Genomic DNA, 17062 nt, shown 5'->3' on the forward strand with positions numbered 1-17062 from the left:
GTGGGCATGGGTACGACAGCGGGCACTCACCTTCTTATCTTCGGGGGTCAGCTGGTTCAACAGCATGTTGGTGTTCTCATTGTTCCACACCCAGGAGTTACTTGTAAAATACTCCAAAAGCATCATGGCCTTGTGCAGACGTGTGATAGTCTTCATCATCCTTAACCAAAGCAAGGACCAGAATCATTGTCAGATCAAAACCACGTTATCAAACCTGGGACCACTACTAGAAGAAAACGCCCCACCACACTTTGTATAACAAACAGACACATGTATTATGTACTGCACACACAGACACACAATGTAGTCGGACCAAAGCACACTCATGCAGAAGGTGGTTAATGCAGAATTTTATGCTGGTTATAAAAAGTTATTCTTCCTCTTCGCAGATTTTCATTTGCAAACATGATTGAAATGAAAGTAGGACAGGCAGAAAGGGAATACGGGAAGTGGTGATAGATGAAGTCAGCCTGGCACAAGCCGTGAGTTGCTTAGCTGGGGATAATATTCAGGTTACGTGGCAGCACAGGTCACTGAGCTACAAGTGTAAGGATCTGTCTGGGAGCTGTGGACTGACAACAGCTGCAGCTCTAGTGCTTGTGCATATCCCCTGTACACAGCAGGAGGCTCGCAATCCATCCTCCGCGCAGATTTTGGATCATGATAAAAGGACGGAGATGAATTCACATGGTGCAAATATTTGCTCATGCGCCATTGGTCCACCAATATATAAATGACGCAGGAGGTGTGTCAAGAGACACGCACTGCGTCTACTATCCGTTTGCTGCGTTGGACGCTGTGCATGAAGCCCAGGCATCCCTCAGGATGTCCACCAAAACCACACAGCCAGGAACAGTGACGCTGCATCTGCGACCCTTTAAATTATGGAATGGATCATCGCCACAATCTTAAAACAGCTGCAGATTGTTCGTCACCTGCGCACGACAGGCTAAGATTTGCGCACCTGACGTGCGGCTCCTGCACATGGTCAAGAATAGAGATTTACATAAATATCATTTATGTAAACAACTGAATCAGGCCCATTGTTACCGTCACTTAACCTAATACTATTGTTACTCTCTCCCCACAGGTCAGAAATAGGAAGCAATTAGCACTTTATGTCCGACAGTAGGTCACTTCTCCAAGGTTGAAGACAACTAAAGAGACCAAACATGTGAAACGTCTTATACCAACAGTGTGCAGGACGTTACCCAGCAACAGCAGGAATGCCAACCGGTCTAGCTGATTTAGCGGTTGGCATTACCGGCTCAAAACTCTGAGGTCATGAGTTCAATTCCTGACCATGGAAAAATGTGCAGTGTTTGTGCATCCGGTCTGCTTTGGCTTCCTCCAGGTGCTCAAATTTCCTCCCACAATCCAAAAAAACATGCAAGCAGGTTAACTGGCTTATGACATCAAAAGGTTACCCTAGTGCAGGGGTGGCCAAACCTGTCCCCAAGATCTACCAACAGGTCATGTGCATCAGGAAACCTTTGGATCTATAGTAGGAAGGAATGCATGTAACCGTAAAGGGCTCTTAACACAGGGCGATACTTCTAAGCCGATCTGACTACATCGTCAAATTCCCTTAGGTTTGCCAGGATGGGCCCGTGTGTACACAGTGGGCTATAGCAATGTGTGGCTTTGCAGTGCCGCTATCACCTGGCCGAATAGACACTGCAGGCAAGCATATTTTGACTTGATATGGCAGTGTCTATTCGGCTGTACACGCAGGCGGCTGCTGCTGGAGATGGTCGCCAGCTTATCTCAGACAGCAACATTGTGATTTTGACTTCGCAAAATAGTCAAAAATCGCCCAGCCTCCAGCCTGTGTGTAAACCCTTTTAGTAATGACTGCAGCTGTGCACCAGCTAGGAGATTTGGAAAACGTGGACCACTGGTAGATCACGAGGACCGGGTTGGCCACCCCTGACCTAGCGTGTCAGCCCTTATTGTAGTCCTCATCAGTTAGGATACGTCCACTAAAAACAATGGGCTTTATTAAAGCATTATTAAAAGCACTCAAGTAAAAACCGTGCTGCTCTACAGGTGGGGCAGATGTAACATGTATAGAGCGACAGATATGTCAGGGGTGTGTTCAAACTGAAACTGATGCGGTTCGGAGACGGACCACGGTCCGCCAGTTGTCTACCGTTGCGCTACATAAAAATAATATCAGAAATGGCATGAAGCTTTCTCTTCACCATCCATCTCGATTTCCTCCACCCTCCTCTACTACCAGCGTATTGTCTGTACTGTGGGCATCTTACAATGCTCCAGTGACTGCTTTTCACAGAGGACAACCGGGGAAAATCAGGATAAACAGCACAATAACTTTCGACCTAATCCGCCTTTTAAAACAAAACTGGTTTTGTGAGAAGTCCTTCAACACTGCCATCGTATTATTTATCTGCGGGAACAGAAAAAAAAAAAAGTATCCAGTGAATAGGGAGGGTGTCCGAACACTGTTTACTAGCTAAAAACGTCCCTGCAGACTTTTTAGTACTTCCGAATAGTATACTTGGCTGATTGTCAGATGATCTGCTATTCCCCTTGTCAGCCAACGATTTTCATGCACAACTTAACTGACTTTTGCAATAATCTTTCATCAGTGACATTTTCTCTTCCCTCAGAAAAATGTTTGGCCCACTGTGAACCGCTGTTTTCTTCATAGCATTATCCCAGAAAAATTGCACTAAAAGCTCTCGGATTTTACTTCCACTCTTGTCAAAAAAATGAAATGTTCGTTCGTTGTTCTAATGCGAGCTCGGGAATTCTTGCGATGGACCACCAAAACACAGACAATATTAGATGTCACTCATGTAGAGACTGCCGTAAGTGAACATCACAGCTGTGAAACCATTGTGAGGTTTCTGTTCAGTGTTCAATTTAATTGTCACACCTTGTGTTACCAATCATACCTCAAAGACACCGAAGACAGTTAACTGCCGCACAAGAGGTGATGCCAACAAATCACAGCTTCTGTATCAGGGACGGGGAACCTTTGGCCATTCAGCTGTTCAATTACACATCCCAGCATGCCCTGCTACAGTTTTGCTATTTGGCAATGCTAAAACTGTTGCAGGGCATGCTGGGATGCGTAGTTCAACAACAGCTGGAGGGCCGAAGGTTCCCCATCAACATTCTAGATGATCCCTGAAGCAGAAGAGAGTCGAGCGGGTGACTTTGTAATTTTTTTTATTTAAAATAAGGTTTTTTTTTGTTCTTCTGCCAAAAGATTGACCTGTACCTTTCACCCACAGACAAAGGAGGAGGCCACTCTTTCCTTTTTTTCAGGCTTAGATTTGAGCACACATACAGTATACAGATGTGTCCTCGTACATCTTTGCTGCAGTTGTGAGCGTGAGAATCTTCTAGTGTATTCTACCTGTATACAAAGTGCTACAATGTAGCAGCCACAGCTTGTTCATATACAAGTTCTGTTGTGCTCTGTATACTAGACTCCGTTACACACAATATATACAGTAAGTGTCATATTAATCAGCACAGTCTCCTTGTGCGTCCTACCACGCAACAAATGCACTTTTGGAAAATAAAAAGATGCACGGAGCAGAGTTGCACAGGACCTGGCAGCTCTCTCACACCAGGCACTTAGCCCTATGAAGGCTATGATGTAGAACATCTTTTGGCAGATACAAAATCCATAATAAATACAGCAAATTGGTTCAGTTGGAACGGTTGACATGAGGGACTTTGTGAGGTAACTAGTGCCTGGATAGGCCCCCTTCTTACGTATGTTAGTTCAGCACTGCCTCCAGCCCATTGTCAGCAGATGACATGTGCAGGGCCACAGATGGCCCGCCCTCAGGTTGACCACTTGATATATTTTTTATTTTCCCCCCACATCCCCACAGGGCTGGATCCAGACTGGTGGGGGCCCAGAGGCAATAGCTTTGTGGGTGGCCCCCACAAAATGAAATTGCTGGCAAAGGCCCCCCCCGTCGGAGTTTCCCTGCTGTGCCAGCCTGCGAGGCCAGCCATTAACTGAGGGGCAGTGGAATTGGGCCGCCCACATACTCTGAGGCCACGCCTCAGATCTTTCCCTGTACCCTGCGAGGCCAGCCAGTGACTAAGCGGCAGGCTGCTGCTTTACATACTATTGGATAACTCAGCCGTATTATTGGCTGCCCTGTTCTGCTATAGGAGGGCTCAGCTGTCAGTTAGTGCAGAGGGGAGTCGGGAGTGCAGGCATCTCTCACCAGCTCCTGGATCCCCTCTGCATTGACTGACAGCTGAGCCAACGAATAGCAGAACAGTCAAGTGGCTCAGCTATCCAATAATATGTAAAGCAGCAGCCTGCTACTCAGTCACTGGCTGGCCTCGCAGGCTACAGGGAAACTTTGGGGCAGTACGGATGGTGTAATGGTTATAGCATTACTGCATCACAGCACTGAGGTCATGTGTTAGATTCCCACCATGGCTCTCACTGTGTGGAGTTTGTATATTCTCCCCGTGCTTGCGTGGGTTTCCTCCGGGTACTCCAGTTTTCTCCCACAGTCCCAAAAATATACTGGTAGGCCAATTGGCTCCCAACAAATTAACCCTAGAATGTGTGTGTGTGTTCGTGTACATGTGGTAGGGAATATAGATTGTAACCTCCACTGGGGCAGGGACTGATACGAATGAGCAAATATACTCTGTAAAGCGCTGCGGAATATGTGTGCGCTATATAAGAAACTGCTAATAAATAAATAAAATAGGGTGACGTGATTAATAAAAAGTTTGGGAACCACTGTCTTAAGTAGATAATGGTCAGTGGTGATCAATATTCGCCACCCCAAAAGCTACTGAACTACAGATACACTGCACACAGGCAGCTTAGTACGTGTAGTTCAGCAACAGTTGGCGGGCAGATTCCCCGCAGACCAAAGCAGGATACTGCTGGCGCTATTAAAACATTGGGTCGCCCCTTTTCACTGGGCTGTTACAGCTGCATCTAGGACGCCAACGGAGCAGACAGAAACCTCGTCAGAAAAATAGAAGAGAGGCTTCTTAGCTTGTGACCTACAGTGACCCAAATACTGACAGAGCCTCACTGCAGTGAAAAGAAAGAAGAGAGTTTACAGGAGGAGAAGTCCTGTGCAGTCAGCAATGTGCAGCCGATTCCAAGCAATGAATCAGCTTCTGCCAGGAATGTTCAGCTGCCTAAAGAGGAAACCTATTTAAAGCAATTCTGGGCAGGGCTAAGCAGGACGCTGGGCTTTTATATAAAACGAAAAGCAGCAAAGTACTAGGGAGGTCAGGCTTGCTTTTGCATATGGAACAAGATGGGGGTTGGAATTCATTAGGATGCAACACTGGAACGTTGCATTAGGATGCAACAGGATAGTCATCCGCAGACATTGTAATCAAGAGCAGAGTGATCGCTTCAGAAGCACCGGCAAGCGGCTACAATGACTGTGCAGAAATGCACCTGTACCATAGCTTTGGAGAAATAAGCATTAGCTCTCATCCACTCTGAACGCGACCATATAGATTATATTCAGCCATTGTATATTTACAGAACTGCACAGAAAAATCTGCCCACCACACGCTGTTGGCAGAGATCTTTTGTTCTAATAAATATGTAAAGCCCGACTATAAATATAAAAATGGCTGCTGTGTAAACACCAGGCAGAACAGACGGCCCGTTAGAAGCTTTGAGACAGTAACGCAGAGAAATGTGACAGGCTCGATGGTAACAGGACGTTTACATTAGTGGAGTCATATAAAAAGACATACTACTAGGGGTATGGGACATAGTGCCGACACAACTTAGGTCGACAAACACTGAGGGTCGACATGAATTTAGGTCGATACCGCAGAAGGTCAAGATGGGGTTAGGTCGACATGGAGTTTTTTAAAGTTTATTTGTTCCGAATGTAAACAAAGTCGACATGGACACTGTAGCTGCGCTCACCATGCTTCGGGCACTATTTTATTCTCCCTCCACACCCTAGTGGATGGTAGGGCACGAAATACCGCCTGTTGGCACATGTCGTCTAAAAAAAACATGTTGACCCTTTGACTGTCGATCTTGCCCATGTCGACCTACTGCTGCTACTGTCAACCTACTGCTTGTGTAGATTGCTAAAACTAGAGACACCCTACAAACACAAAGTTACACAACATCCAAACATTCTTGTAAGGACAGGACGGGCCCTGCAGCTCCTGACTTGGGGAGGTTCCCAGTAATCAATGTGTTGCCTCGTAGACTGTTTTAATGCAAGAAATGAGAGACGCAAACAAAAAGGAGAGGGGTCAACCGCGCCGCACAACCGGGGTCTTCTTTCTGAATCCGGTTCTTCTAAACGTCTACTAGAGATCGTCTTTTGTCCAAGTTAAAACAATGTGCAAGGCAACTCATACTTAAATGAACCGTACCCCAAAACTAATGGGGAGTCTTCAAGGCTGTGACATTGGCTTTCTATAAGAAGGTAGCATTCCTGCCATTGAGCCTGCGTGTTCTACGGAGGCCTCCACCAAGATTACCGCACCTCCTAATTATGTAACGTAATGGATTCTTAAACGCAACCTCCTTACCAGGGTTTCTGACCTGTCAACCTGAGAATAGCATCAAACAACACTGCGGGGACTACATGACTGACAGCCGTCCAGTAATGATGCAAAAGGGGGTTGTTTCGCAGATTAACATTGGGGCGCCTGAGAGCCTGTTCTAAAGGATTCATCTTGAAGGACACATTTACATAATATTCTGTAGGAGAAATAAGGATCAGATGCAGTGAGAAAATGCACACAGTCTGGGGCTAAACACAGAAGCAAAACAATGATGCGTTATCAGGATATATGTAGAGGGGAATGAACTTCCTATCAAAAGTAACATCTCATTCTAATTCCAGTTCGTCTGACACTGAAGTAGCCCGCTTCCATTTACAGATCGGTATTTCCCTCTTGGTATCAATCACTCAACAGGTCTTGTGTCAATGCTGGTAAAGGACAACTGAATATAAAACGCACGTTCCATATTTAAAGAGCGGCTTGGACATTTAAACATAAAAACACTCGCTGGTCTTGGAAGAACTAAATACAGCTCCATTATTGTGGCACAAACATTTACAACACAGATATATAGTACACCTTGCAATATTATAGCCCACGGGTAACCGATAGGAGGGCTCATTACCGGCCAATGATTTACAGCATAGTACAGCACATTAACCCCTCAACTACTAGATTGCTGTACAGAGCCGCACTGACAGGTGCGCAAAGCGCTCCAGTTAGTTACCTGCTCTATAAACTTTTATAACCCTGTGCATTAGACAGCGAGCAGGTGCCAGTCAGCGTAGACTGAATAACCTCCGAAGCTCAAATACTAGGGGTGAAATGTAATAGGATGAGAGAATCAGAAAGTGAGAGGTTTGGTAAGAAATCTCCAGGTTTTTTTTTAAAGCGGCAATCATTTACACAGCAAAACCAGTTTGATTTTACAGGGTAAATGATTGCCGCTTTAAAAAGGACTGGAGATTTCTTACCAAACCTCTCACTTTCTGAATCTCTCATCCTATTACATTTCACCCACTAGGAGTCAAAGTGTATAAGCAGCACGTATGAGTTGGTACATAGGAGAGAAATACATCTATATATGAAGATTTATTGTATTCAATCTAAAAGCAGTCGCCTTTTGTTGAAATCATGAACATGTGACCAGATAAATGTAAAAAAAAAAAAAGAAATTGGTTTTTAATGTACACAGATATGGCCCAAAACATGAGCAGAATGGACAGGGAGGGAGAGAGAGATTGGGATGGAGTCGTAATGGTTATAGAGGACTCAATGGAGATTCCTGTCCATCAATCAGGAGGATTGCGTCACTGGTATAATGCTCAGTAAAGGCCCCATAAACTTTGCAGTTTAGGCTGGATTTCACCCGGCTTAAATCACACGTGTATGACATCTGACCGGGGTCGGACGTTTTAGTATAACCTGGTCCGTGTACTCCGGATATAAACACAAGGGTTATGTTTTTTGATATATGGTGATAAAGGTACTAAAGATTCTGAAAAGGAAAAAAGAGTTGATGTTCTCTATGGCAACCAATTACATTCCGTCTACCATTTCCTAGAAGAAGAAAAAAGACAACCTGATTGGTTGCTAGGGATAACATCACCTCTTTATTTTTAAAAGCTTTAGTAAGAATACCCCCAATTCTCTAGATGGATTGGCCTCATTGTCTCAGTATATACCAACTCACAGGTGACGTTTAGTTATTCTTAGTAAGAACGCTGCCAAACAGACTTGTTATTTTATTGAATAATACGATGCAAAGTGAAAGAGCAGAAGAGAAATCTAATATCAAATCAATATTTTGTGGGACGGTATCTTGATAAAAAATGGGGAAGAACAGAAACGCACTGACCGCCATTTCTATAATCACTGGATGGACGCGGCTTTCTTACTCTTATATATTACAGGTGGGAATTGATTTTCATAAAAGATTTACCTTTACCACTGGGATGGAATTTTGAGTATTAATTATTAATGCTTATACTATCGATTCCTATTGGACTTCATATCTGAGAATATTCTTGTATACAGTACAATACAATTAAGGACAGATCCAGTAAAAAAAAAAAAAAAAATCCCTTTATGCTCATCTAGTAAACTTTTTGGTGAGCACACACAAAGGGCAGTATTCAATGCCCTGACAGGGATTCGGTATGAAATCCCGACAGGGTCAAAATCCCGACATGGACAACATCCCGACATATAGATTGTACAGGTGAAACAGTCTACATGACTTTCCGGCGACAGGTGCGAGGTTGACATGGGGTTTTTTCACTGTTTTTTGGCCCGAATGTCAACACAGTCGACATGGACACCGTTGGAAGTGAACCGCAGCCCCTCGCTTAGCTCGCTTCGCACGCAATGCTTAGGGCACGGTGCCTCGCTGCGCTCGGCACACTATTTTATTCTCCCACCGCGCCCTAGTGGATGGTAGGGCATGAAATAGGATGGTAGGGCATGAAATACCGCCTGTCGGCTCAAAAAACAGTGAAAATACCCATGTCGACATCGCACTTGTTGACGGAAAGTCATGTAGACGGTTTCACCTGTACAATCTATATGTCGGGATTTTGACCCTGTTAGGATTTTAAATGTCGGGATTTAAAATGTTAGTATTTTGTCCATGTCTGGATTTTGACTGCATCCCCCTGACAGCGCGTTAGGATGGCAAGAAGTCGCTATAACTCGCCGTCAGGGTATTGAACGCCCCCGCTGCAGCGAGGTTCACTCGCCATCTTCCACTCTCGCCTGTTCCCTGAGGCGAGGTGGAAACTGAGTTAGGCTGTTAAAACAGGGAGGCTCGCCAAAAGGGCGTTGGACTCGCCACATTTGCGGTGCTCGCCGTTTAAGGGAATCCTCTGCGTCCTCTCACGGCAAGTATTTCCTTAAAACATTGAATATGGCGAGGGGGTTGGACGGTGACGATGGTATTTTTTCGGCGAGGAAAAAAATAAGCCATCCTCGCCGTAAAAAAACCATCGCTGTCGCCATTCAATACCACACAAACTGGTAACATATTAAGAGTGACCACAGAAAATCTGCAGTTAGTTCTCCAAGACGTTTGAAACAACCTCCCTGCAGAGATCCTCCAAACCTGTTGGGCAATTACCTAGGAGAACGGAGGCGGTTTTGCTGGCAAAGAGTGGTCCCACCAAATACTGATTTATCTTCTGTTTATTCACAGTGCATTGTGGTAATTGCTAAAAATAAACTATTAACACTTCTATTTTTAAAAGCATTCTTACATTGCAGAATTGCTTCCACACCTGCCTCAAGTACTGTGCGCGCAATAGGAGGTTGCATGCGCTTAAATTCTATTTTAATATATTTTATACTGCAGTCTCCCAAAAGTTCCTTTACCTTGGCGACTATTAGCGCAGCACAAGGGACTACTCTAACAATAGCAGCATTCCTGGTTTGTCCCGATTTAAAAAAATATATAAAAATTCACTTCCTTTCATATTTCTCATTCTATACATAATGTACGGTGTCTCAATAACCGCACCACAAACCAATTTAAACAATTATTTTTTTGAAGGTATCTGTACTGATTCCAGTAACTGAAGATCACACCTTTGAGCACTCATATCTGAAGGCTGTTTCACGGTCACCTAACACAGGAAGGAGACGCAGCATTGTCACAACACCTGACAGATGAACAGAGATGGAACCAAGATGGAGCCTACAAAAATATTTTATCAATGCCCAGTTTAGCTGGCAAAAGGCAAAGAAACTAGAATTAAACTAGATTTTATTTTTGGACTAGGCAGTTCATCCCCCTTTCACAAATACACTGCTTACAGGCTGAATCAACAGTTAATGGACCAACTTGGACGGTAAGCGGACAGTCACGTTTACAACCTTAGATGTGTCTACATACACTAAGCCGCACCATGCCTCTAGCAGAAGACTTTTCCAGAAACTATGCATCGCTATGGTGTCAAAATCAAGTCATGGGCACCCTGGATACTGGGGCTGCATGTTAGATGGTGTGTGCAACTGGTACGCTAACCTGTGTAAAATGACGGTACAATACGAGTAAGCCACCTTATGCAGATTCTGAAGCTGATCACATTGCTGCCAATGCTGGGCTGGGCACACATTGTAAAGTGTGTAACCCAGTTAAACCCCTTTGAGTGCAGAGTGAATTTGTCAAAATTGGCAAGCAAAATTTTTTATTCAACATAATGGCCTGTAATGTAATTTTGGTACTTGTGTATTTTGGCGGCGCCCCCGATGTCCGTCGTACGACGAACAGATCGCATCGCATCGTATGCCATGCACCCGATGGCATGCGATGCGACGCGATTTTGACCCCCTATACGACCAAAAATCGTATAAGCACCCTAAAGGGTGCTTTTGAGCACCCAAATGTGTGCTAACAATGTTAAATGCACCCCCACGCCACCCCCCACTATAAACGTGAACCCGAAGCGTGGCGAGCGCAGCGAGCCCGCGAGGGGCGGCGGTACGCGTCCTACGACCTTTTCATACCCCCACTATCCACGTCGGCGTGGAGTTGAGAATAGAATAGTGTGGCGAGCGCAGCGAGCCACCGAGCCCGAAGCGTGGCGAGCGCAGCGAGCCCCGCGAGGGGACGCGGATACCTTCACAGTTATACGCGTCCCCTCGCGGGCTTCACAGGTGTCCGTGGCGACGCGGACACCTGTGAAGCCCGCGAGGGGACGCGTTTACCTATGAAGGTATCCGCGTGCGCTCGCCACGCTTCGGGCTCGGTGGCTCGCTGCGCTCGCCACACTATTCTATTCTCAACTCCACGCCGACGTGGATAGTGGGGGTATGAAAAGGTCGTAGGACGCGTACCGCCGCCCCTCGCGGGCTCGCTGCGCTCGCCACGCTTCGGGTTCACGTTTATAGTGGGGGGTGGCGTGGGGGTGCATTTAACATTGTAAGCACCCATTTGGGTGCTTAACATAGTATAAGCACCCATTAGGGTGCTTATACAATGTTTAATCGCATCGCATCGCATCCTATGGCATCGTATGCCATGTACAATGGCATACAATTTAAAAATTGTATGCCATCGTGCACTATCGTACGATATCGCGTCGCATCGCATACCATCGTATGTGTTATGGTATGCGATGCGATGGGCGCCGCCAAAATACACAAGTACCGTAATTTTTTTTTATACAACACTCATTTTAATTTATATCACAAATTTGCGCGACGGTGAAATTTTTAGCGGATATTTTGCGCATATCTCAAAGATGTTGGCACTGAAAGGGTTAAGAAGGAAAATAAAGGAAAACAGCAAAAAAAAAGAAGTAACAAAGTTGATAAAAAAAAAAGCTATGTCTATGTAGGTAAAAAGGCGACTGATAGGAGTGACACGCATCATTGTGCCTCATATGTTACTTTACGAGGGTTGTGCAATAAGTTTCTGGTTGTACAAAAAGTATTATATTTACAGGGTGAACGTTACATTTTTTTTTCAATAACTCATTGAGAATTCTTCTCAAATTGCGCTCAAACCATTTGGTGAAGCAACTGGACCAGAGCGAAGCACATAGCGTCTTCTACATGCTGGTTGAAGGTCTCCACTGTAGCTTCCTGTAACTCAAAATGAACACCAGGCATTCTGGGAATGATTTGTGGGAACACTAAGAAACGAAAGGAGCTTGGTCAGGACTGTTCAGTGGATGTGTTTATGGGCCAGAAAATCTACCACTTTCTTGGTCTTGTGGGCAGGTACAATGGTCGGAATGGAGAAGGGCTTCCAGCACTTGGAGCAGGCATTGGTTAGCGCACCAGCCCCTATGAAGATGCACTGCTGCAAGAGTGGTACATGACCAGTCTAGGCCACAAAAACATCCAAGCTGCACTCGCATCAGAACCTCTGTGGTAGCGCTCCTCCAACTGGGGTCCATAGGGCCGATTGTTTGGTCACCAGATCAAAACTGTAGATCTAAGATTCACCGCCACAGATGATCTCCCTGACAAGTTTGATCGAGCACCCATAAACCTGGCCACCAAGTTATCAAAGCCTTTTTCTGCCTTTGAGCCAGCTGATGGGGCACCCAGTGTGCATAAGCCGTGCTCAGGTCAAGCTTTTTGTGAAGAATCAAGCAAATGGACCCGGATAAGATGCCCATCTACTTCTCTATCTAGGCCATGGTCACTCTGGTGCCCGCAGCTTATCTGCATCCTCCTCATTTGCCAGAGACGGTCTCCAATACCTAAATTCTGCAAAGTACTCTGACACAGTGGCTTATGTCGCAGAGCAGGCCTGGCCAAACTTCGTCTCTCCAGTTATTGTAGAACCAAGTCCCAGCATGCCTTGCCATCATTTTGCTATTAGGGTATGCTAAAACTCCTACAGGGCATGCTGTGATGTGTAGTTTTACAGTTAGAAAGCCACAGTTTGGCCAGGCCTGTCGTAGAACATTATAGCTCTCCAATGGCCTCTGTTAAGCTCCGTAACAAGTTTGTGAAGCGAACATGCGGACTACTTTGTGCCGATTACACACGGTTCTGTGCCTTACCGTTTCCCAAGGACTTAATTTAGAGATTACAGGTCACAACCAGACAGATCTAGGCACTGCACTTCCAGAAACATATTGCACATTCCTTATACACTACATAGAAAAAGGAATTGGACACTGACAGCAAAAAGAGATTTTACGGACACCAGAACTTTGTTGGGCCACTATGACACCATTACTGCCAAGACGGTCTAACTGGACTCTAAGTGTGTGTCTCTCCCCCAAATTCCCCTCCTAAAACCGTCCCCCTTAATATTAAACATCTGCATTTACAAGCGCATGTTGCGGCAATAAAACGGAGACTCAGCCTGTAAGCGGTCTATCTCTACGATCCAAGCGGTTAGTATTGAGTTAAGTGAACGCATGCTTCCGAGCCACAGCAGATGGCTCATTGCCCGAGTGTTTGATTCATGATGATGGCAGGCTGAAATGTAAGAGGAACAGAAAAATCACGGAGCTATTCACCATTACCTTGGGGTTCTTCCAGTAATCCTGAGGTAGATATCATACAGGAATGCTGGGGCCTTATGGCTTACAGCAATCCAATAGTGATATAATAGGTGATTGGAGGTAAGATTTACATTGGGCCGTCTGAAGGCCTGTTCGAGAGGATTCCTCTTGAAAGTAGAAATTACATGGTATTCTAAGAAAGAAAAGTTGAATAGCTTAACCATGTAACGAATGGCAATAAAAATAAAAAATATATATAAAATGAAACTAAAAAAAAAAAAAAAAAAAAAAAAAAGTCACAGACTATTGAAAATATCATAAACATCCCAACGACAGAGAAAACAAAGTCTGCTGGCTAGGAGGAAATCTGCTACCCTGGTGTACGCTGCCTGCCATTATTATCTCTACGTGGCCACGAGGGAAGTTCAGCCTGATAGCTGGGTTTTCATTTAAGCCTTAATACGTAGCTTTTCTTTTTCTGTTCCTCTTATAATCTTCTCAGGGATTCGCTAAATTACCATTAGCGATCTTAATTGATCTCCAAAAAAAAAAAATATATAACAAATTAAGACAAATAATTAAAATTAACTAAAGTGAATAAATAATATTCTAATTCAATAATTACTTACTGCAATTAAAAAGAGCGTAACATTTACATTTTTGAATGTTAAAAAATGTAAAAAATAAATAAAATAAATACATATACTCTAATCAGGCAAATTCAGCTCTGTGGGAGGAAATCAGTTGTTTTGCCCTGCCCACAGCTCCCATCTAAAGGAGGCGAGCGCAATTGAATTGCTTGTGCTGCTGGGCGCGATTGCTGGGTGCCTCCCATTGTTTCAGCTTGCTCCTTCGGGAGATAGCGAGCAGAAATCCGCAATTTTGGGTGCCCAGATGAAGGACGCCCAGTAACTGCATGGGCACAGTCGATTTACGCATCTATGCCCACTGATTTTGGGAGCGATACGGTGATGCGTGCCCAATGATTTGCACCCTCCAACACCAACAACTGAATATCGCCAACTCCCTTTAGACGGGAGACAGGTCGGGCAAAAGACAATTGAATTCCCCCCTATAAACTAAAAATATAAATACAGTCCCATTTACTTTTAGCCAGACCGATTTATTGAGCGGCGGTATCCAGGCAACCAACTGACCGATTCCAAGAGCTAAGGTGGAAAAGTCAAAATAAATCACCAAGTAAGTCATTATTAAAAGGCGCTTATCAGGGTGCTGGAGACCCTCTGCTCAATAACTTGGGAGAAAGCACAAGTAACAGATTTAAATCCTGCACATTTGTACATCAATTTAAAATGTACATAAAACAAAAACAAAAAAAACAACATGCTAAACTATAAGCTTATAAACCAAATCAACATCCAAAAGGGTGACAGCATATTGAGCAGTGCATTCCGTAACCAATTACTGCAACCTCCCCTGCAGAGCTAAAGGAGAAAACCAAATACACCCCCAGCACCATTACTGCCCACGGTACAGTTCTCCAGCAGCAACAGGCCATAGAAAGCTCTTATTTATAAGCAAAAGAAAGAACGTACCAACTTCGCCCCAGTGGAAGGGATTTGTGCCGCCTGTCGTACAGTTGTACACTAGCATATTTTTAGGTCTGAAAGAGGGAAAAAAAACATTACATTGGATTGTTATGAGCTGCTACAGCAGAACGCTATGTTGTAGAAGTTGTCCGACAAGGAATCTGCGTCACCTGCTGTACCTATTCACTCCAGAATACCAGGCAGCCGCTACGGTTGTGTTCACGACGACATCTACCGGGATGAGATCAGCTACGGCATTGTTGGATGCTCTCATTGTGCGAAGGATTCCTTTTCCTGCCTGTAAAACAAGAGAATTATAAAAAAAAAAAAAAAAAGAAAACCACACAAATTTTATATACTTAAAAAATATCAAATAAATGTAGCTCTTCGCAAATGATATATATGAATTACCCAACATTTTTAAACAAAAACACTGCTACAGAGGTTTTCAATTCTAAACAAGCTGCTTGGTTTGTTGGGACGGATTTAGAGATTGGTCACAGAGCGATTGCTGTAGTCGGATGTAGCGTACAGTGTAATAGAATGAGTTGGTTAAACATATACTCAGTGTAATCATTCCTGTAAGGTAGGCATGTCCAAATTGTGGCCCTCCAGCTGTTGTGAAACTACACATCCCAGCATGCCTTGCCATAGTTTTAGCATTCCCTAATAGCAAAACTGTGGCAAAGCATGATGGGACTTGTAGTTTCACAACAGCTGGAGGGCCACAGTTTCTTTAAGTGATTCACCAAAGTTCTCAGTTTCACAGAATTTTTCCATAGGTTACTTAGATTGTATTTTACATATTGAGCAGGAACCAGATCTTACACTGATGAGAACAGAACAAAAAAAAAGAATAATCCACTGGTCTCCAAAAGCCTAAACCTAAAATGATCTAAAATAAGAACAAGCCACATTCAATGGTTAGGTTTATTTAGTTCTGAGGGTCTTCGAGCAACTACGCTGACAGAGGAGCACCAAACCTCTGCTGTCTGGAAACCTGGACAATCTGTCCTCATGGCGTCCAATCAGAGGGACCTAAAAACACTTATGCCAGAAAAACAAACACACACCCTAATAGATCGGAAAGCGGTGACCATCTACTTACAGCAATGAAGAGTCCACTGGGACCATTGAAATTATCGATCCAGCCCTGTAGATAGGAGACAAAGGCATGTGTTCAGTTCTAAGTTACTAGGAGTCCGCTTGTAGGACAGATCGTGTTCCTGGTTTACAATGAACCTAAGTCAGAGGAGCAGACGATGGCTCTGCCTCTGGCCGAGAGCATGGATACACAGGGGTGCTGGACGCCATCCCGACTGTCAAAAGGCCGACAGACAGGTGCCAGACGGCCACCCGCTATTTTCCCTTGTGGGGGTCCACGACCCCCATAGAGGGAGAATAGAATAGGTGGCTCACGTAGCAAGCTACCGTGCCCGCAGCGTGGCGAGCCCGCAGGGGGCTTTGTTGCGCTCACCATGCTGTCCGAGTCCGGCCAGTCGGGATCCCAAAGCCGGGCTAATGACTGTCGGGATCCCGACTGTTGGAACCCTATACCACACCCGATACACAGAGTTATATTTACTAAGATGGAATGTTGCTCATAGCAACCAATCAGCTTCTACTTCTTATTTAGCACCTTTAAGCAGATACTAGATAGTATCTGAATCGAAGTTTAGACACTTTTGGGAGGCTGAACATCAGAACACAAATCCTTCTAGAACCTGGTAGGAATACAGCATTGCTGCAACCGCTGTCCGTGCAGCATTTATTACTGAATTAGAGCGAAAAACCCAGAGTCAATACTGCCTGATAAACTGAGTCGGGATTTTGAACGCTGGGATTCCGACCGCTGGGATTCCATACCGAATCCACTGAGACAATTCGGCCCCGTTTTTAATGGTGGGAAGTCTGCCCATGCGCGTATATGCAGACCCCCTGTGCGAAAGCCTTTGGTGAGTATCATACTTGCCGATGAGTTCACACAGGCAGGGGTGCGGGACGATGGCGGCTGCAGGGGAATGCCTAGTG

General features: G+C 44.8%; 1 protein-coding gene across 2 annotated transcripts in view; it reads right to left on the bottom strand.

Moving 5' to 3' along the window:
• The window catches only part of FAR1 (fatty acyl-CoA reductase 1), an 80823-nt gene that overhangs the window by 7340 nt on the left and 56421 nt on the right, over nt 1-17062 (bottom strand). Inside the window, exons 6-10 of one of the 2 annotated variants that reach the window (XM_083164339.1) lie at nt 16140-16184; nt 15211-15329; nt 15038-15105; nt 13503-13674; nt 31-160 (exon numbers count right to left, since the gene is read on the bottom strand). In XM_083164339.1, coding sequence (XP_083020465.1) covers nt 31-160; nt 13503-13674; nt 15038-15105; nt 15211-15329; nt 16140-16184 — 534 coding nt within the window. Of the gene's footprint in view, nt 1-30; nt 161-13502; nt 13675-15037; nt 15106-15201; nt 15330-16139; nt 16185-17062 lie in introns of both variants that reach the window. The other variant, XM_083164338.1, reaches the window with a different exon arrangement.

The sequence above is a fragment of the Crinia signifera genome, chromosome 11, assembly GCF_055691185.1.
Source record: "Crinia signifera chromosome 11, ASM5569118v1, whole genome shotgun sequence".
Classification (NCBI taxonomy): Eukaryota; Metazoa; Chordata; class Amphibia; order Anura; family Myobatrachidae; genus Crinia; species Crinia signifera.